The sequence below is a fragment of the Chrysochloris asiatica genome, unplaced genomic scaffold (assembly GCF_000296735.1).
Source record: "Chrysochloris asiatica unplaced genomic scaffold, ChrAsi1.0 scaffold00037, whole genome shotgun sequence".
NCBI classification, from domain to species: domain Eukaryota; kingdom Metazoa; phylum Chordata; class Mammalia; order Afrosoricida; family Chrysochloridae; genus Chrysochloris; species Chrysochloris asiatica.
This window is the reverse complement of record NW_006408555.1, coordinates 20,888,702-20,910,040: the sequence shown is the minus strand read 5'-3', so window position 1 is coordinate 20,910,040 and position 21,339 is coordinate 20,888,702. Positions and strand designations below refer to the sequence as shown.

The window sequence follows — 21,339 nt, the reverse complement described above, 5'->3', positions numbered from 1 at the left end:
AAGAAAGTGAGGCGGCACAGGAGGCACTCACTCATCTCTGCCAAGAAATTTGGAAGACAACTATCTGGCCGACTGATTGGAAGAGATCCCTATTTGTGCCCATTCCAAAGAGAGGTGACCCAACGGAATGCGGAAATCATCGGACAATCTCTTTGATATCCCACGTGAGTAAAGTTTTACTAAAGGTAAAACAGAAGCGGCTGCAAGCATACATTGACAGAGAACTTCCAGAGGTTCAAGCTGGATTTAGAAGAGGCCGTGGAATGAGGGATATCATTGCTGATGTCTGATGGATCTTGGCTGTAAGCAGAGAACATCAGAAAGATGTTTACCTGTGCTTTATTGACTATGCAAAGGCTTTTGGTTGTGTGGATCATGACAAGCTATGGACAACACTGTGAAGTATGAGTATTCCAGAACACTTCATTGTGCTCATGAGGAATCTGTACCTGGACCAAGAGGAAGTTGTACAAACAGAACATGGGAACAAAGGTGTGCAACAAGGTTGTATTCTTTCACCATACTTATTCAACCTGTATGTTGAGCAAATAATCCGAAAAGCTGGGTTCTATGAAGAAAAATGTGGCATCAAGATTGGAGGAAGACTCATTAACAACCTGCGATATGCAGATGATACAACCTTGCTTCAACATTTACTGATGAAGATCAAAGAGCGTAGCCTTTGGTATGGATTACATCTCAATATAAAGAAAACAAAAATCCTCACCACTGGACCAATAAACAACATTCTTATCAGTGGAGGAAAGATTGAAGTTGTCAAAGACTTCATTCTTCTTGGACCAACTATCAACACTCACGGAAGCAGCAGTGAAGAAATCAAGCAATATATTGCATTAGGCAAATCTGCTGCACAAGACCTTTTTAAAGTGTTGAAGAGCAAAGATGTCAGCTTGAGGACTAAGGTGAGCCTGACCCAAGCCATAGTATTTTCAATAACCTCATATGCATGTGAAAGCTGAACAGTGAATAAGGAAGACCGTAGAAGAATTGATGCTTTTGAGTTATGGTGTTGGAGGAGAATATTGAAAGTGCCATGGGCTGCCAAAAGAACCAACAGATCTGTGTTGGAAGAAGTGCAGGCAGAGTGCTTCTTGGAGGCCAAGATGGCCAAACTTCGTCTCTCATACTTTGTACGTATTGTCAGGAGGGACCAGTTGCTAGAGAAGGATATCATGTTTGGTAAGGTGGAGGGTCAGAGAAAAAGAGGAAGACCCCGAATGAGATGGATTGGCCAAGTGGCAGCTTCGATGGACTCAAGCATGGCAACAGTAGTGAGGTTGGCCCAGGATCGGGCAGTGTTTCATTCTGCTGTGCATAAGGTTGCTATGAGTTGGTGCTGACTCAATGGCACCTAACAACAACAACCACAACAACATACACACACACACACACACACACACATATTTTGTTGTTGTTAAGTGCTGTGAGTCAGTTCTGACCCATAGTGTAGGGTTTCCAAGGAGCGTCTGGTGAACTTGAACAGCCGACCTTGCAGTTCAAACCAACTTTGCAGTCCAGCGCATTAACCCCCAGCGCCACACCAGGACTCACTCTCTCTCTCTCTCTCTCTGTATGTATATATATATATATTTATATTTATGTTTCTATTATGAATTTATTGAAGGCAAACAAGCAAGACCACATTCTGTTTCATCCCAATGTTTGCACTCCCCTCTCCACAGCAAGTTTCCCTGCTTCTACCCTGTAGTTTTACTTTGCAACTTATTTTCACAGATTAAGAAAGCAAAAATATATGATGTACCCTTACAAAACTAAAACTGTATATTCATTTAAATATCCAAAAGGCACATGTTGGAAGCCAGTCTCCTGCCCTCAGGCACACAGCCTTTTTCAGCCCACGGGCATAGAGCCTGCAGCTGCTCTATGTCTCTGTGTCATCGCCTCTGCCACCATCTCTGTTGGCACCGCTTTTCTGGGTAGAATCTCATGCTCCACTCATGCTCTTCCTTCTTGATGATCCTAGGGTCTTCTGTTTCTGAAATGAAAGATTAACTACTCCCCCCTTTTAGTTACACACCTTCTATAATTACAGTTGTGACAATCGTAACTAATCCTGCTAACAATTACTCACAGTCAAATCTTAAAATCCTAGCATCATCCTCCCCTGTCCCCTCTCACCAGATCCATCTGGAAAAAAGGAACACTATTCAGTGGGGGATTCTACCTTACCCCTCTCATTCTGAAATTGAGCACACTTATGAAAGCTTATAAGCCAGTCACTTTGTTCCTTTATAGCCCCCCATTTTTGGTAGCCAATGTCTAACTAAGTTGCCCTTCCCTATCAACCCAGTGTACTGAGGAGACAAACTTGATCCTTGATATGAAGAATCTTTTCATTTCAGTTGGAATTTTGAGCAACTGCATGTGTAAGCAGAGGTCCCATTCATCATATCGTAGCACTTTACAGTTGCTCCCAATATCAAACTTCTTTATCTTCATCTGGTCAAGTTCTGGTTAGCTTGCCATCCAAGCTAAGTCAAATGGGTACTATCTAAATTTTGGGGGTGTTCTCTCATGCCTCTCTGCACTTCAGACCAGCTGGCCGCTTCACTCTCAGCTCTAGCCCCCAGTGGCTGGGTCAATGGACTTGAGAGTTCACCCATCTCCCTAATCTCCAGACCAGCCAGGCCTTCTTCGTCTCTCTTTCATCTCAAGGTCAGCGGGTATCAATGGAACATGGCCAAACTCAACCCCTGTTTGCATTGCTGCATTTCCCCCACTTCCATGCACAAGTAGTTCATGGTGGTCACCAGTGACGGTACTAGACTGCTCATGGGTTCCTTTTGAGTTTCATTCCGGAAGGGGCTTGGTATTTTATTTTCTAACTCTGTTTTTTGAGCACTTGTTTGAGGCACTCTGTCTTGTTTTTTCATGCCAGCTGAAATTATCTGATGTCTCTGAGACATTGAGGTGTGGTTGTATTTATATTTAATCAAGGATGACTGTATGTTGGTGTGTTCTCAGGCCCTCACCACCTGTATCTTGGTAGATGTGAGAGAGACTGTAAGTGTGAACCCAGTTTTCTGTTTGTGTAGTGTAGGTCAGGGTGTGTTTGTGTGCCACCAGAAGAAAGGGTGACCCTCCCGGCACTAGACCCCACACAGAACTGAGGTTATACTAGAGAGGGTGCCATTGGCCGCTGGGCTGGACACACCCCTGGCTACTAGGAAGTCACAGAATGAGGGAGAATTGCACCTTTCTTGTCACCAACCTTCAGCTTCATCCTTTGCTTGCTGGCCTTTATATCAACAGCTGCTTGCATAACTCCAGCTGGCTGCGTGGCTCCATGAAAGCTTGCCGGGTTTTCATCTTTCTTGCTGTAACTGTTCTGCTTCCTTTTCCCCTAGGCACTCAGGCCACCTCTCTGTCCTATCCTCAGCAGCTCGGGGCCTACGCTCCTCATCTGTATCTCTTTCACTTGGTCTCCCAAGTCTTTGTTGTAGAGGGCCTACTTGTTGCCTCTGCCTAACTCCATCATCTTGCCAAAAACTCTAGTGTCCTTTTTTTTTTTTATATCACCATTTCTGATTCATATGGAATTTATTTTGACGTAAAGGATGAGGTAGGGGTACAACTTTTATTATTTTCTTCCTATACTACCCAGTTGTCCCATGTCTGTTTTTTTAATAACCTGTTTAAACTGTAAATTTTGTCATTCAGTTTCCTCACCTGTACTCCTGGTGTGGCACTGTAGGATCAGCACTGGACTGTGAATCACAGAGTCTGCAGTTCAAACCCATCAGCGGCTCCTTGGAAATCCCTTTATAGGATCACTGTGTGTCAGAACTGACCTGATGGCACTTAGCAACATGACAACGGCAGGAAGAAGATATGGCAGTCTCCTTCAGTAAAGATTTGCACCCACGGAAACCCTATGAAGCATTCCTACATGGTTGGTTTGGTCATGTACTAAATTGGTTCGTTGTTTTTGTTAAGTGCCGTTGAGTTGGGTTCTGACCCATAGCGACCCTGTATAGGATTTCCGCGGAGCAACTGGCTAACCTGAACTGCAGGCCTTCTGGTTCAAGTGGACTTTGTAGTCCATCACATTAAGCAACAGCACCACACCAGGATTGTAGGTGTATCAAATTCTACATCTGAATTTCCTTGTATTCACTTATCTGTACCCATTTGTTTTAATGATTGTAGCTTTCTGATGTTGAGTGCCATCGATTCTGTTCTGACTCATAGTGGCCATCTATAGGGTTTCCAAGACTGTAAAGGAGCAGAAAGCCTCTTCTTTCTCTTGAGAAGCAACTGTTGGGCTCAAACCATTGACCTTCTGGTTCACAGTTCAGTACCTATCCTACAGAGCCTGCACACCCGTCCTCTTTAGAATTTTTAAATCCATTCTTTTGTGTGATTTTTTTCCTTACACAGTTTAGAATGAAATTATCTAGCTTTCGTAAAAGTCATGATTATGTTTTTTAAAATTGAGTTAAATTTATAGACTTGACATCTTGTGTTTTACTAACTTGGATGTGATAGAATAGTAACACAAATATGAAATCTTACGTTTACGTTGGGGAAACATCAACTACAGGATTTAGTCATTTTTACAACAAGTTATTTAATTTATATGCCAGACAGTGTTTCATACAATGAATAAATTGTAGTCAGCCTGTAGCCTCAGGTTCCTACCACATCACATCTTGTGAAGAAATTTTAGTTTCAGCTGACAGCCAATCTCAAGATATCCACCCAGGTTATGTGGTTGCCTCAGAGTTACTAGGTCTTGGCTGCATTCCAGCATATGCAGGGAGGAGAGGATGTAGTGAGGGAGTGGTTCAGGCTCTGGAGGCCAGGCTTCACCGTTGCGTTGATTCTGGTTGATTGCAGACAGTAGGGTTGTGAAATCATTGCTGTATGACCTTGGGCAGGTTGTTGACTTCTTAGAGATTCAGTTTCCTCAGCTGTACAATGGGGGATACTTACTGTACTTTACTTATGGAGACTTGCATGTGAGGCTTCAATGAGATAATCCATGCATGGAAAATGATGTTGTCAGCTGCTCCAATTCGTGGTGACACCAAACACAACAGTGATGATCAGTTGGGGACTGGACCATTGAGATTTAAAAGGATTTCATTGGCTGAATTTTGGAAGCAGATCCCCAGATCTTTCTTCCAAAGGTTGACTAGTGTATTCGTATTACCATTTATTTTGGTAATCTGACTTTGCTGAGCTGATGAAACTTGGATTATTATATTCAGTGCCTGACATCTTTATCCCGAAGCAACAGTGGACGATGATATCTAAAAGTTGGTGGCCCGATACGTGGTAAGGATGGGGGTGGCCACAAGCAGGGACATTCAGGAAACGTAGAAGAAATGGTGGGTCTTGTTTCTGGAAAAGAGACGGCTACTGAGAACCAGGGTAGCTAGATACTGACTTTGTGTTCCTGTGGGGTGAGAATGGGACTCAGTGGAACATAATGAAAGACTTGCTGGTAGTCACATCTGTTCAACAAGAGAGGGGCTCTGTGAGGACCTCCCTGTTAGAGCAGTATTCAACAAGCTGGATAACCATTTCTCAGGCAAATGACAAAAATAAGTTTTGAATTAGGAAGATGAGGCTAAAAGATGACTCAGGGGTTTTCCTATGAACTTCTAGTGTAAACGTGTACATATGAAATCACATGTGTACTGAATTATCTGAATGTGACTTATTCACTTGTAGAGAATTATAATTCTGCAAAACCTTGCATGACTGTCTTTTGGTTTAGAGAATACCATAGTGCCCTGAGGTCCTCGTGAACCCACGAGAGTATCAAAGGACTGAAGACAAGGAGGAACGAGGAGACTTGGCACCCAGATTATTTCACTTGTGTCTGTGCCTTTAAATGCCTTGGAGGAGGGTCCCTCAGCTTCTGGCCCCGCTTTTTCCATCTAGAGCAGGGATGGGGAAGCTTTTTTATGCCAAAACATAAGATCATTCGTGGGCCATACAAAATTATCAACTTAAAAATTAGCCTGCTAGCAGTATTGTCAGGGAACTGTAAGAAATTAAAGCCAGATCCAAAAGACAGTGTGGAATGAGGGACATTGTACTTGGTAAAGTGGAGGACCAGTGAGAAGAGGCAGACCTGCAGTGAGATGGATTGACACAGTGGCAACAACAGTGGACTCAGATGTAACAGTTGTGAGGATGGCCCAGGATTGGGCAGTATTTCGTTCTGTTTTACGTAGGGTTGGTATGTGTCAGAACCAACTCAATGGCACTTAGCCACAACAACAACAACAAGAGGGAGGTTGATGTAAGAATGACAGCAACAGACGAACACACTTGGAGGAATGCAAGTGTTAAAAGGGATAGAGGTCAATACTGCTATATATACAACTTTGAAACGTTGGTGTTCTGTAGGTAGACACATGGACTTACATACGGGCTTAATGAGAGGGAGAGTTGGAGTGTACCCAGAGATACATAAGATTTGACCAAGGATGTTTGTATATGGGTATTTACCGCTGCTGCAAACACACCTATGAATGTGGTAGAGCATCCAGGGGACAATGGTGTCCATCCTTCCTTAGTGAATAGTGACCGAGAACTTAAAAGCTCATGAGCAGCCATCTAAGGTGAAACTTTTGGTCATTCCATGTATGAAAAGAAGAAGAGTGATGAAAATTGAAGATACTTGGAATTAATTAGTCCAGCGGACCACTGGACCATGTGAGTATCAGTCTCCATGACCCTGAGACCAGAAGAACTAGATGCTCCTTGACTGCCGCAACCAACTACTCTGAAAGTGATTACATCAGAGTAACCCAGCTAAGAGTGAAAGACAGTATGGTACAAAACTCAGAATCATAAAACAGACTGGACTTACTGATCAGAAAGAGACTGTTGAAACCTGAGACTCTGACCCTTGGCCACCCTTCATGTCTGGAATGGAATTCACCTTAGTGGCCCCGTTTTCTAACTAGCAGTGGATAGGTACATAGGTAGGACAACAATACTTGTGAGATATGCTCACCACAGGGTGGTCAGCTACTCAAGATTTACCTGGGGACATGTTTCAGAGGGGTTTGGAAGGAGAGTAGAGTGGAACTAGGAACCACAGGAAGGACTTGAGTCAACTGCTGCTACATGGAGGAGGTTGCCACCATGCAGGTGAAATGGGTGATTCGTTGGATGTAAGACAGATGATCTTCTCTGTTAATCTGCACTCAATTCACAATAAAATGCTTTGTTTTTATAAAAAAAAATAATAATCATAATAAAATTAGCCTGCTATATTTGGTTGAACATTAATTAACTCACTCCTAATGTGATGGAATCTTGGTGTGGCATTGCAGAATCAGCCCTAGATTGGTCACCGGAAGGTCAGCGGTTCAAACTTACTAGCTGCTCCTTGGAAACCCTATACGGGGTTGCTGTGAGTCGGAACCAACTCAAAGATTCTCAACAACAACGTGCTTGTTAAAGCTGCTGATGCCTAGACAAGGCCAAACCAAATAACTTCATGGGCCTTAAACAGCCTGTGGAGGACTGGTGTGGTGCTGTGGGCTAATGCGCTGGACTGCAAAGTTGTTTGAACCACAAGTTCAGTGGTTCAGGCTTACCAGCCGCTCCTTGGAAACCCTATACAGGGTTGCTATGGTTCAGAACCGACTCGACAGAACTTAACAACAACAACAATACAGCCTGTGGGCTGGATGTTCCCCACCGCTGATCTAGGATATTACTCCTTGCTTGCTACTTTGAATTTTAGTGTTCAAAAGAACATTATTGGAAGTTTTCTACCTCTTTTTGTGTATGGAGATTTTATTTCTTTTTTAAAGTTTTTAATTGTGAATTGAGTGAAAGTTTACAGGGCAAATCATCAGTTTTACATTCAACAAATCATACACTTTGTTTCATTACAATGATTATAATACCCTCCATGTACCATCAGTTAACAGTATTTCTCTCTATTCATTTTAGCTCTTTTTAAAAAATTATTAAACACTTAGGCATGTATATGAGGCTTTCCGCTCCCATAAAGATTTCTAGCCTCGGAAACTCTGTACAGGGTCACTATGAGTTGGAACCGACTCCACGGTACTTAACAACAACAACAGGCATATATAATAATTAATGCTACCAAAGGGCATATTCTGTAAGTCTGCCTCCTGGCTGCCAGCTCTCAGTCCCTCTCTTCCCCTGGATCTAGAGTCCTCAGTTGCTCCCTCTCTCCATGTCCCCATCTCTGGTGTCGCTGCTTCTCTGGATAAGGTCCTGCGTTCCGCTTGTGCTCCTCTCCCTTGATGATCCTAGGGCCCTCTGTTTCTGGACTGTAAGATTAACTACTCCCCTGTTTTTGTTACAAAACTTCTACCTTTACAATTGCGACAGTCAGAATTAGTCATGATAACAATTATTCACTATTGAATCATTAGAATCTTATCCCCGTCTCTTTTCACCAGACCCATTTAGACAAGATGAAAACTATTCAATGGAGACTCTTATCTTCCCTCACACACTCTCAAACTAAACTCCCTCTTGAAAACTTGTAAGCCAATCACTTTGTGCCTTTATCGCCCCCTCATTTTAGGTAGTCTAAGTTGCCCGTCCCTATCAACCCTGTGTACAGAGGGAATAGCATTGATACTTGATGTGAAGACTTCTTCCCTCTCTGTTGGTATTTTGAGATACTACCTCCATGAGTATAGGTCAAGTTAATCAAATTGTATCAATTTACCCTTGTTTCCTTTATCAAAAAAAATTTTTTTTAATCCTCCTCTAGATGAGTTCTGATTATCAAGCCATCGATGCTAGGTCAAATGGGTACTATCTGCAAGTTTGGATGTTCTTGTGTGTCTCTTCTCAGTTGGATGCTTTACTGTCAGCTCTAGCCCTCTGTGGCTATGTCCTTATCTATAGGCTCAGGTGTCCCCAGGTCTCACCACACTTTGGACCAACCACCCCTTCCTCTTCTCTCTATCATTTCCAGGTCAGCAGGAGTCTGTGGACTGTGGTTGAACTCTGCCCATTTCTTCATTGCTGCCTTTCCTCCTCTTTCACTCACCAGTAGACCAATGTGGTCACCAGCAAACTTACATGCCTGCTCATGTGTTCCCTTTGAGGTTCAATCTTAGAAGGGGGTTTGTCCTGAGGGAACTTGATTGCTTGCCTTGATAGCTTCCCGGTGAACAACTTGCTTATTCTTCTAGTAGCTAGTCATACTGTCATTTTTTGTTTTAGGTTTTTCTTGATGATCTTTCTTTGAAGATGTATCTTCTGTCGCTGTAGCTGTTCCAGGCTGGTCTGCTTGTCCTTTCTAGTGAAAATGTCCCACTTCAGAAGGTTCTGAATGGGGCTCAGGATTCCACCTAAGGAATGGAGATTTTTGAAGGAAGATACCATTGTCCCCTAGTAAACAAATAACAAGTTTATGGAAAAGTATTGTTGTTAAGTGCCATTGAGTTGGTTCTGACCCTGTGTATAGTTTCTGAGGAGCGGCTGGTGAGTTTGTGCTACTGACATTGCTGTCGGTAGTCCATGTTTCTTCTACAGTGTCACAGCAGAACTCCAAAGAAAAGTATGTTGTTAACGTGCCATCAAGTCAGTTCTGACTCGTAGTGACCCTGTATAGGGTTTCCGAGGAGTGGCTGATAGGTTTAAATCTCCAGCCTGCGGTTAGAAGTCCAATGTTGATTCAGCATCACATCAGGAGGACTCCAAACTGTAAACTTGGCCTTGGCCTTGCTCCATTCAGCACAATACTCTTCCTTGTTAGCTTCATCTTTCCTGTATGTAAACACAGTGTGTTACACAAATCTAATGAAGTTGTATAAAAGAGGTGGTATTCAATGTTTGTTTCATGTTTATCCCCAATTTTCTTTGGTCAGGCATGACTGACTGTCTTGCTGTAACTTTTTAAGTTACATATTATAAACCTATGCTCTCACCCGATACAGGTATGCTATTATATGAGGGGGCTTCAAAAAGTTCATGGAAAAATGGAATGAAAAGATAATGGAATTTTTCTATGAACTTTTTCAAACCCCCTTGTGTTACCACTTTAAGCGAACAATCTGGTGTGTACAAAATTCTTTGTTGATCTTTAAAATAAGATATGACTTTGCATTTCCAGTGAATGACGAACCCACAACTGCCACGGACCCTGAAGAACTCTCAGTTGTTGGTGTGACATCCCCACCTGCTGCCGTGTCAAGTGTGACCCCAAACCCCAGCACAGCCTCTCTTTCTACTCCGGGTGTACCCGCTGAAGGAGAGGAGCCTGGCCCCTCGGGCACCCAGCAGCTACCGCTGACCGCCCAGGTTCCGGACGCACTGCCCGCTGGGTGAGTGGCCTTCTGTCCCACAGTAGCATCTTCCTCCCCAAAGACAGGCACCTTCGCTGGTGCAGAAACAACCCAGTTATTTATTACCACGTGTCCTGTAGTCTCTGGGGAGAGGGAGGGGAGGCCGCCATGCACAGGAGCCAGGGTGGTGTGGCAGAACTACCTCTTCTCCATAACTCATCGAGGACAGAATCAATACGGCCTTATGTTGTGAGCTGAAATGAATGCCTTGACTCTTTGAGCATGGCTTTTATGGAACAAGGAGCTTATTTTGCCTTCCTGAATCTTTGGAGGGTGTGGGAGCCTGTCTAGAAAACATTGAGTTGTATCTTATCTGCCTGTGGAGACTTAGTCTCTAGGCTCTGAATATTGTTAGATTTTGTCTGTCTCTCCATAGCCAGGTCTCATGTTAGTGTGGGCTGCTAGTTTTCTTGCCAGTCTTTAGTTCAGGATTGAATCTCATGGCAAAGACTCGGGTTGATAAGAAGATAGGCCCCAGCAAGCCAAAGGGAAGCTCAAGTTTGACTGTTTAGGGAGTGGAGAGTAACAACCTGGACTTGGGAATCGAATAGAACTGGGTTTAAATCCCTGCTCTCCATGATGTGACCCTGAAAGAGTGAATTAGTGACTCTGAGCCCATGTTCTCCTCTGTAATGTGGCGATCATACGGAGCTCCTTGGAAAATTGAGACACTCATACCAGATGGTGTGTGAGAAGCACCCAGTGAGTGTGGCTTCGTGAATCATCATTTTGAAGTGGCTTAGAGGTACCATAAAGGAGGGATTGCTTCTGAACTGCACAGTAGAGTCTTTTTTTGTTGTTTTAAAATATGTACATTATATAGATGTTTTATTATAGTAAATAGATTGTGTTTCCCATGTCAGCATTTTTGTACGTGTGCAATTCAGCAGCGGCCTTAATTACATTCATCATTTGTTCAACCATCACTGGTATGTGTCTCCAAATTTTTCCATCACCCTTAACAGAAACTTTGTGTCCTCTAATGAGTGAGTCCCCACTTCCCCTTCTCTTCACCTATCACTGGTAACCACTAATAAACTCTGATCTCTGCGTATCGTAGGACTTCACAACATTTCATTGCATACTATTACACGTGGAGTTGGCTCTGACTCAACAACTAACACCAACAACAAGATATTTCATATAAGTTGAATCATGAACTAGTTCCTTCCGGGCTGACTTATTTCACTCAGCGTACTGTTTGCAAGGTTCATCCACATTGTAGCATGTGTCCACACTGCACTTCTTTTGGTGGTGGCCGATTGATCTTCCATTGCGTGGATGTGTCACATTTGGTTTTCCGTTCATCTCTTGATGGACGCTCAGGTTGTTTCTACCCTCTGGCTATTGTGAGTAGTGCTGCAATGCACACTGGGATTCATATATCTGCTGGCTTTTCTCCTTCCAGTTCTTCTGAATATGTACCTAGTCCTAGAATTTCTGGACCGTATGGTCATTCTATGTTTAACTTTGAGAAACTGCTCGACGGTTTCCCACAGCTGCCATACCATTTTATAATGCCAACAGCAATGTTTGAGAGTCTCAGTTTCTCCACATCCTTGACAACACCTATTGTCTTAGCTTTTCTAAAATCATAATCATCCCAGCGGGTGTGAAGTGATACCTTATTATGGTTTTGATTTGCATTTCCCTAAATAGAGCCTCTAGGAGCTCTGGTAGCATAGTGGTTACGAATCAGGCTGCGAACCTTAAGGTCAGCGGTTCGAAACTACCAGCCGCTCCGCGGGAGAAAGATGAGGCTTTCTACTCCCGTAAAGATTTACACCCTCGGAAACCCTGTACAGGGTCGCTATGGGTCGGAACCGACTCGACGGCACTTAACAACAACAACAAATAGAGCCTGGAGTCCTGGTGTGGCGCTGTGCGTTAATGCACCAGACTGCAAAACCGTTGAAACTGCAAGGTCGGCGGTTCAAGCTCTCCAGCTGCTCCTTGGAAACCCTATATAGGGTTGCTGTGGGTTGTAATCGACTCAACAGCACTAAACAACAACAGTTAGAGCCTAGGCTGTTTACTCTGTCACATAGGGGCCTCTGAATGGGAATTGACTCCACAGCACAAAACCCCAGCGACGCCAAGTGACGTCTTATCTCAGTGACACTCATTAGTCAGGGCCATCTCAGTGTCCATCCTGGTGATCACGTTGGTACGAAGGAACCCAGTGTCTGTGTCACTGCAGCCACCGTGTGGCCCATGTTTGCTTGGCGGGGCCTGTGGAGGTGTTCCTCTGAACCCTTGTGATCATAGAGGAAAAGGAACAGATGGACGGTCTCTTCGTGTGATGTACACTGTGCTATGTTGTTCTTAATCCACTTGAGAAAACTCCATTGTTAAAAAGAAACTTCTAAATCTGAAGGAATACGTCATTTTTACCACGTATATATTGCATCTCTAACACTTGGCACCTTCCTGACGTATCTTCTTAACCATAAACCTGAGGAGAATCAGGGATACAGAGTGGCCACACTGGAAATTTTTTTTTTTTACTTTTGTGAAAAAATTAATAACCAATCGTTGTGTCTCAATTGCTAGCTACAGAGATGCCTTTTCTGCTTTGTATGTGTTAAGAAGTACTCCAGAGACCTTTGTGTGGTTTATAATTTCAAATCTGTCTGCTGTAATTTTGGGGAAAAAGAGTAGAATCATTTGGCAGAAGGAGAGAAAATGGTCGTTTGTGTCCCCAGTGAGCTGTTTGTTTTCTTTCCGCTGAGCACATGCCTGGAAGGCGGACTTCACTCTGGTGTCAGTCACAGGCAATGAGGGCTAATAGCTCACCATGTGTTTATGTAGGGTGTGTATGAGGGTTACTGTTCTCGGGGATTGGGCACTTCCTGTGTCCAGGAAGCTGGAAAACACCAGGCTCAGAAAAAAGCTCTTTTAAGTCTGATGGCTGGAGCCCAGGGAACCCTGTTCCCTCCCTTACTCTACCAGAGGCTGAGACACTTTGCCGAGGGAGAGTTAGAACAGCATCTGTTCTCAGGAGCAGTTGGAATGCGACCAGGCCCATTTGCGGGTCTAGGAGGCTGTCCCCTGTGTTAACGTGTATGATGGTCTAGAGGAGAGGGTCAGGGGCTTAGTTCTCCAGCCCAGACAGGCTTCCAGGTGCCCATCTCAAACGCCGCTTGAAGAGGCTCTGTGCTTTGTGGGCTCTCTCTGGGCCTGGAGAGCAGCTGCCTCACTGGAGAGTGGCCGCTAGCAGTGACCCTAAGAATTCATGGGCCTCCTGTCTCCATTGAGCGTATTTACACCTTGAGAAGATCCAGACAATTTGTTAGATGTTGTCGAGTTGGTTCCAGCACACAGTGACCCTGTGTACAATAGAACCTAACACTGCCGTCTTCACAGTTGTTGCTGTGTGAGCCCATTGTATCCTATGTACATTCATCATGGTGCGAGTCTTTCTCTTTTTTATGCTGACCCTATTTGACCAAACATGCTTGTATTTCTCCTGGCAGTGGTTCTTCCTGGTTGTTGGTAAGTGCTGTTGAATCGGTCCTGACTCATAGCACCCCTGTATGGGGTTTCAAGAAGTGGCTGGTGGGTTTGAGGTGCTGACCTTGAGGTTAGCAGTCCAGTGCTTATCCTACAGTCCTACACCACTACTCTGTCCTTCCTGTGCACATTTCCCCAAAACATAAGAGAAGTCTCAGCATCCTCACTTCTAAGGAATATTCTGGTTCTACCTGCCAAGACAGATTTGTTCATTCTTCTGACATTTCATGATATATTTAATACTCTTTGCCAACCCTGTCATTCAAATGCATCTATTCTAATTTGGCTTTCACATGCATATGAAGCAATTGAAAATACTGCTGGCTTGAGTCAGGCACTTTAGTCCTCAAAATGACATCTGTGCTCTTTAAAAACTTTAAATTTTTTGTTTTCTTTATGATGTGATGTAATCCATACTGAAGGCTGTAATATGATCTTCATCAGTAAGTGTTTCAGGTCTCTCTTCATTTTCAGCAAATGAGGATGTGTCATCTGCACATCACAGGTTGTCAGTGAGTCCTCCATTCCTGAGGTCTTCTTCATAGAGTCCATCTTCTTGGGTTATTTACTCATTATACTGATTGAATAAGTATGATGAAAGGATACAGTCTGACACAGGCCTTTACTGGTTTTAAGCCATATAGTATCTCTTTGAATTTGCATGACTTCCCTTGGTCTGCATGCTGGCTCCACATGGGCACAGGTAAGTGTTCTGGAATATTCCCATTTGCACAGCTGTGAAGTACTTGGCACAGACCCTCTAGCTGTCCTCTTTGCACCTGGGTTGTTGTTGTTGTTGTTGTTGTTAAGTGCTGTTGAGTTGGTTCTGACTCACAGTGATACTGCTTAGGGTTCCAAGGGGCAGCTGGTGAGCTTGAACTGCTGGCCTTGTGGTTCAAACTGACTTAGCAGTCCAGCGCATGAACCTCCAGTGCTACACACATCTGGGTAGGCCTATGCCAGTGTGAGGTGCTTGTGGCCCAGCAAGGGAACTGGCTAATCATGCAAATAAGGTGCATGGAACCGTAATGTGGGGATTGGCTTGCCATCAGTTTTGTCATCCTGCTAAGTTTAAAATGGGCCACCCCAGAGATGGAAAAAGGGATCTTAGCACCATCAAGAAAGAAGAGCCAGGGGTGGAGGGGGCCTCCAGATCCCTGCACTGAACCTCCCAGATCCAAGAGACAGAGAGCTGTGACACCAGAGACAGCAAGAGCAGTGAGAAACCGAGGCACAGAAGTGGCAGCAGTAGAGGCGGAGTATGAGAGGACGAGACAGAATGGAGGGCTTCACGGCCCAACCATCGAGAAATCTGGATGCTTTTGGGCAGATGACTTGCTGGCAGTGTGGGGTGCCTCCTGGGCACTTAACTGGAGGAGTTAGGTTTGCTGACCCATAGAGCTAGGGGTGAGTGCCTTTGGGCCAGGCTTACTGATGGAGCAGGACGTCTTTGGTGGACATATAACAACAGAGCTGAAGAAGCGTTGTAGCACTTGCCTGAGCAGGGCAGAAGCCAAGGAACCCTGTGGTTGAGAGGCCCTATTGGAGACAGAGGCATGCATATGACTGCGGCAGAGAGGAGGTTGTCTTGATTGAAGAATTTTATCTTACGTGTTACTGAACCTGAACTGTAATCTCGTCTTCCCTGATACAACCCTTAATGGTGAGCATTGTCTGTGAGCTGTGTGTGGCCATTGCCCCAAGCTATCAAACCCAGCAGAGAAATAGAGAATGCCATGGGAGGAATGGGAGGTGTCAGAATTGGTGAAAAGATTGGAGGGTGAAGGCATGTCTGACCTCCACTTCATAGGAATCAGGCTTGGGCTGATGCTGATGGTGACTCCCCCCCACCCTCCCATGAAGTTCAGGAGGTCAGATACCTCCCCCATGCCATTCTTAACTCCATTCTTTGTAATATTATTTTTTTATGATACAGTTGAATGCCTTTGCATAGTCAATAAAGCACAGGTAAACATCTTTTTGGTAGTCTCTGCTTTCAGCCAAAATCTTTCTGACATCAGCCATGATAGCCCTTCTTCAACATCCTCTTCTGCATCTGGTGTGAAGTTATGACAGTTCTCTATTGATGCAACCATTTTCACCATAATTTTACTTCCTGACATTATTATGGTATTAATGATGTTGTTTGATAATTTCCATGTTCTTTTGGTGACTCTTCTTTGAAATGGGTACAGATATGGATCTCTTCCTGTTGTTCGGCCAGGTAGTTGTCTTCCTCATTTCTTGGCATAAACAAGTGAGTGCTTCTGGTATTGCATCCAATTGGTATTCCGTCAGTTCCTTAGCCTTGTTTTTCACCAATGCTTTTAGTGCAGCTTAGACTAGACTTCTTCCTACAGTACCATCTAGTTTTGAGCATATGCGACCTCCTGAAATGACTGATGTCAACCAATTCTTTTTGGTATAGTGACTCTGTATCTTTTCATTTTCTTTTGATGATTCCTGCATTGTCAACATTTTTTCCATAGAATACGTCAGTATTTGCAACTTGAAGCTTGAAATTTTTCTTTGTTATTTCAGCTTCAGAAATGCTGAGCGCCAGTTCTTTGCTTTTAATTCTGGGCCTTGGGCATATTTCATGATAATACTTTTTAAGCTGTCCCTTGAAATCTTCTGGTCAGTTCTTTTACTTTTAAGCTGTCCCTTGAAATCTTCTGGTCAGTTCTTTTACTCTATGTTCAAGAGAAGTTTCAAAGTCCTTTTTTCCTTTGCTGTCTTTTCAATGACTTTTTGCTATCTTCATGTATGATGTCCTTGATGTCATCTTGCCACTTGTCCGGTCTTAGGTCATTCATGTTCAGTGCTTCAAAATCTATGCTTGAGATGATCTCTAAATTCAAGCAGAGTATACGTAACGTCATATTTTGGTTCTCATGGACTTGTTTAAATTTTCTTTAGCTTGTATATGACCAGTTGATGGTCCGTTCTGCAGTGGCCCCTTGAATAACTAATGAGACTGAGCTTCCCGTCATCTCTTTCCACAGATGTAGTCAAGTTGACTCCCGTTTATTCCATCTGACATGGTCCGTGTGTTTAGTTGCCGTTTATGTTGTTGAAAAAAGCTATTTGCAGTGACTAAGTTACTGGTCTTGCGACATTTTCTTGTGTGATCCCTGGCATTGGTTTTATCAGCAAGGCCATATTTTCCAGCTACTGAACCTTTTTTTGCTTTCAGCGTGTACATTCCAATCACCAATAATTATCAGTACATTTTGATTCCAAGTTTGAGCAATTTCAGATAGCAGCTGTTTGTTTAAAATCTTCAATTTCTTCCTCTTCGGCATTAGTGGTTGGTGTGTAAATTTGAATAATACTTGTATTAACTGGTCTTCCTGTAGGTGGATGGGTATTACCCTATGGCGTACAGGATTGCATTTCCAGATAGATCTTGAAATGTTCTTTCTGACAATGAATGAGACACTATTCCTATTCAGTTTGTCACTTTTCAGCATAGTAGACCAGACCACCTGATTGGCTGGTTCAGAATGGCCAATGCCAATCCATTTCAGCTCACTAATGCTTAGGATATCGATCCTCATGCGTTCCATTTCATTTTTGATGACCGCCAGCCTTCCTTGATTCATACTTTCTACACTCCACATCCTGTGTGTTTGTAGCACTTTCCTCTCATTTTGAATTGTGCCGCATCAGCATCTGGAAAGCTTTACTCACATCATTAGGGTCAAGTCTACTTTGAGCAGGCCACTCTTCCCCTGCTGGATTTTGAGTGTTGATACTGTATCGGACAGCATTCTGCTGCTGTCTGTAAGCTTGTCTTTGGCCAGTTTTTTAAAATGTTGGTCCTTCTTCCCAATCTGTCTCAGCATGGAAGCTTCTCTGAAAAACTTGCCCACCATGGGTGAGCCTGTTGTTGGCATTTGAAATATCGGTGGCATAGTTTCCAGCATCACAGCAATATGTAAGCAACTGCAGTACAACCAACTAAAGGGCGAGTGGCGGCATCTGTTGCTGAACATGGGTTGTTTCCACCTTTTGCTGTTCTGAATAATCAGCATTGGCTGTTTGTGTCTCCATTTCTAAGTCTTTCGGGTATAGTGGAATTGTCAGGCCATCTCATAATTGCATGTTTAACTCTTTGAGGAACCGCCAAATTATTTTCTATAATGGGTACATCATTTTACATTCTCTCCAGCGATGCTCAAACGGTCTAGTTTTTCTGCATTCTCACCAGCACTTTTATTTTCTGATTTTCGGATAATAGCATGAAGTATCTCACTGTAGTTTTGATTTGCTTTTTCCTAATGATGTTAAGTATCTTTTCATGTGTTCTTATTAGTCATTCGTATATCTTTTTTTGAGAAATGTTGAATCAAGTCCTCTACTCATTTTTTAATTTGGGTCATATCCTTTTTGTGTGTGTGTCTTTTTTAGTTTTAGGAGTTCTTTTTATATTCTGTAAATTAAACCATGTCAGATACTGTGGCCCCCAAACATTTTCACCAGTTCTGTAAGATGCCTCTTTACATTCTTTTTCTTTTACTTGGAATAAGGGATTTATTTGCTAAAGTCAGATGAATTTACCACGAAACCAGAGCATTCCAGAAAGGTGTTTGCTTGTGGTTTATTAACTAGGCAGAGACATTTGACTGTGAGAATGATAGCAAATTATGGCTAACATTTCCAAGAATGGATATTCCAAAACATTTAATTGTGCTCATGAAGAACCTGAACCTGGACCAAGAGGCAGTCATTTAAACAAAAATAAGGAAATGCTAAATGATTTAAAATCAGAAAAGGTATGTGCCACACTTGTATCCTTTCACCATACTTATTCAGTCTATAAACTGAGCAAATGAGAGAAGCAGGATTATATGAAGAAGAACATTGCCTTAGGATTGTGGGGCGAGAGTCATTAACAACCTGTGATAACCACATGACACATCCTTGTTTGTTGAAAGCCAATGGAACTTAAAATATTTACTGATGAATATCAAAGACTGTTGCTTTAGTATGAATTGCACCTCAGTGTAAAGAAGTCAAAAATCCTCACAATTGGACCAATAGATAATATCATGATGAATGGGGAAAAGATTGAAATTGTCAAAGACTCCAAATTTCTTGGATCCATAATCAGTGCTCATAGAAGCAGCAGCCACAGAAATCAAAGGCTGTATTACACTAGGCAGGTCTGCTGTAAAAGACCAGTTTGAGAACTAAAGTGTGCCTGACTCAAGCCATAAGCCACGGTGTTTTCAATTGCCTTATATGCATGTGAAAGTTAGACAATGAATAAGGAACACCGTAGAAAAATCAATAAATTTGTATTATGGGGTTGACAAAGAATATTAAAATGCCATGAACTGATAGAAGAACAAACAAATCTGTCTTGGAAGAAGAACAGCCAGAATGGTTCTTAGAAGCCAGGATGGCTAGGCTTTGTCTCTGACTTTGTGCATATGATCAGGACAAACCAGACCCTGGAAAAGAACGACATGCTTGTTAAAGTGGAGAGTCAACAAAAAAGAGGAAGATCCCCAACAACACGAATGGACACCGTGGCAACGACAATGTGCTCAAACATAACAATTGTGAGAATGGCGCCGGACTCAACGTTTTTTTCGTTCTGTTGTGCATAGTGTCGTACGAGTCAGAACCAACTCGATAGTACCTAATATAGCACAACCAACATCAAGAGCCTCGTCACATTCTTGATAAAAGTCTTTTGCTGAGCCCGAGGGTTTTAATTTTGATGAAGTCTAATTCATCAATTCTCTTCCTTCATTGCTTGTGCTGTGTGTAGCCTTAAATTTAATTAGCATGAAAGAGCTTTTAATTCAATTAGCGTGAATCATTGGAAGGGTGTGGAGTTTTCAGGTTGTAAGTGTTTGTTCCAGGTGGTATTCCAGGAGGCACAGGGAGAGAGTGGTCCACACAACAAGCCGTGGGACCTGAGGCTGCTGTGCTCAGCTGGTCCTGCATCTGGTTTTTATCAGCACTGAGCCCACTTTGGGGACCGAGTGCTCATTAACAGACTGTGTGTGTATGGCTTAGATAAACTACCAAGAGCGTCCCAGCCTCTGCAAGTCACCCAAGCCCTAACACACAGGCACTTTATTTCTCCCTGGCAACCAGCACACTGCTGTGGTTCCTTACATAAGGGAGGGCGTTGTGTTTGGACTGCCGACTTAGCTCAGCACTGCCATCTCACACCGTCCTTTTCTCCTGCACTCAGAGGCTGCCACGTCTGTTTTGTACCTCAGCGTAGAATTAATTGAAGATGGGTGTTTTCTAGATCTTTCGAACTTACCATCTCTCCAAGCCCCGCTCCAAATGATTGAGGTTATCCTTAAGACATCATCAAGGATGACATCCTTGTAAGGGTTCCTTGATGTTTTGTTTGTAGATGCACTTTAATAAATGTTGAAGTTTGGAGCATCTCTGCTCAGTTACAAACCAGCCATGAAATTTTAAATTTCATCCTAAACTCAGTTTTGATATGAGCCAAGGATTTTTACCCAAGGAGTTTTCAAACTCCTTCTCACACTACCTTTGAGGGACCAGTCCGTTGTTGTTTGTTTTAATTCATTTGTTTGTTTTCAATCTACTGTAAATTCTTACTTTTGTTGCATACCTGTTCAGTGAGATAGATGTTTTGACCACTTGTGTGGATGTTGTGGTAATGCCAGCTTGTTAAAAAATTTCTAAATGTATAGAGGCTTCTGTATTTTTCTGGTCATAGGACAATAGAATTTGATCAGTGGTCTATATTTTCAGTTGTTGTTGTGAAGTGCTGTCAAGTTGTTTCCAACTCATAGCACCCCGATATAGGGTTTCCACGGAGCAGGTGGTGGGTTTGAACTGCTGACCTTCTGGTTCACAGCCCAGCGCTGACCCTATAACACCATCCTGGGAGTCTGTGGATTTGAGGAACAGTGGATTAAAGGATTATCCTGGGAAAATTGACACTTTTCTCCAGCTTGTTTCTTTGTTGAATATGGTTTTGTTCTTGACTCTGCAAGGATGATTACATGCCTAGGTAAAGCTGAAAGGAGCCCTGGTGGTGCAGTAGGTAAGTACTAACCCCAAAGTCGGCAGTTTAAACCCACCAGGTGCTCTGTGGGAGAAAGCTGTGGCCGTCTAGTTCTGTAGAGAGGATAGCCTGGGAACCCTGTGGGGCAGTTCTGCTGTGTCCTTCCAGGTGGCTGGCTGGGAGTGGGAATCGCCTCTATGGAGTGATAATTCCAAATCGTGCACAGTCTGCTTTCTTCATCGACTCAGAACATAAGCCTGTTTGGAGAGTCCCTTGTTGTCAGAGGTTAGGACTGACATTTGTATTCATGCCTGCTTATTTACCTTTATTTTTAGTGCACTTCTTTTCAAACCCTTCATGAACAGGGGTCATTGAGCCCATCTTGGTTCCTTAACCATCAAGCCTGGTACTAGGGTCTAGGATGTTGCATGATAACGGATTTCCCATACTTAATATTGCTGC

The 21,339-nt window shown here is 43.2% G+C and overlaps 1 protein-coding gene across 1 annotated transcript in view; it reads left to right on the top strand.

Annotated features, from left to right (window-relative positions):
* WWP2 (WW domain containing E3 ubiquitin protein ligase 2) overlaps positions 1-21,339 on the top strand; it is a 185,585-nt gene that overhangs the window by 123,515 nt on the left and 40,731 nt on the right. Inside the window, exon 8 of the mRNA XM_006860202.1 lies at positions 10,121-10,331. Coding sequence (XP_006860264.1) covers positions 10,121-10,331 — 211 coding nt within the window. The remainder of the gene's footprint in view (positions 1-10,120; positions 10,332-21,339) is intronic.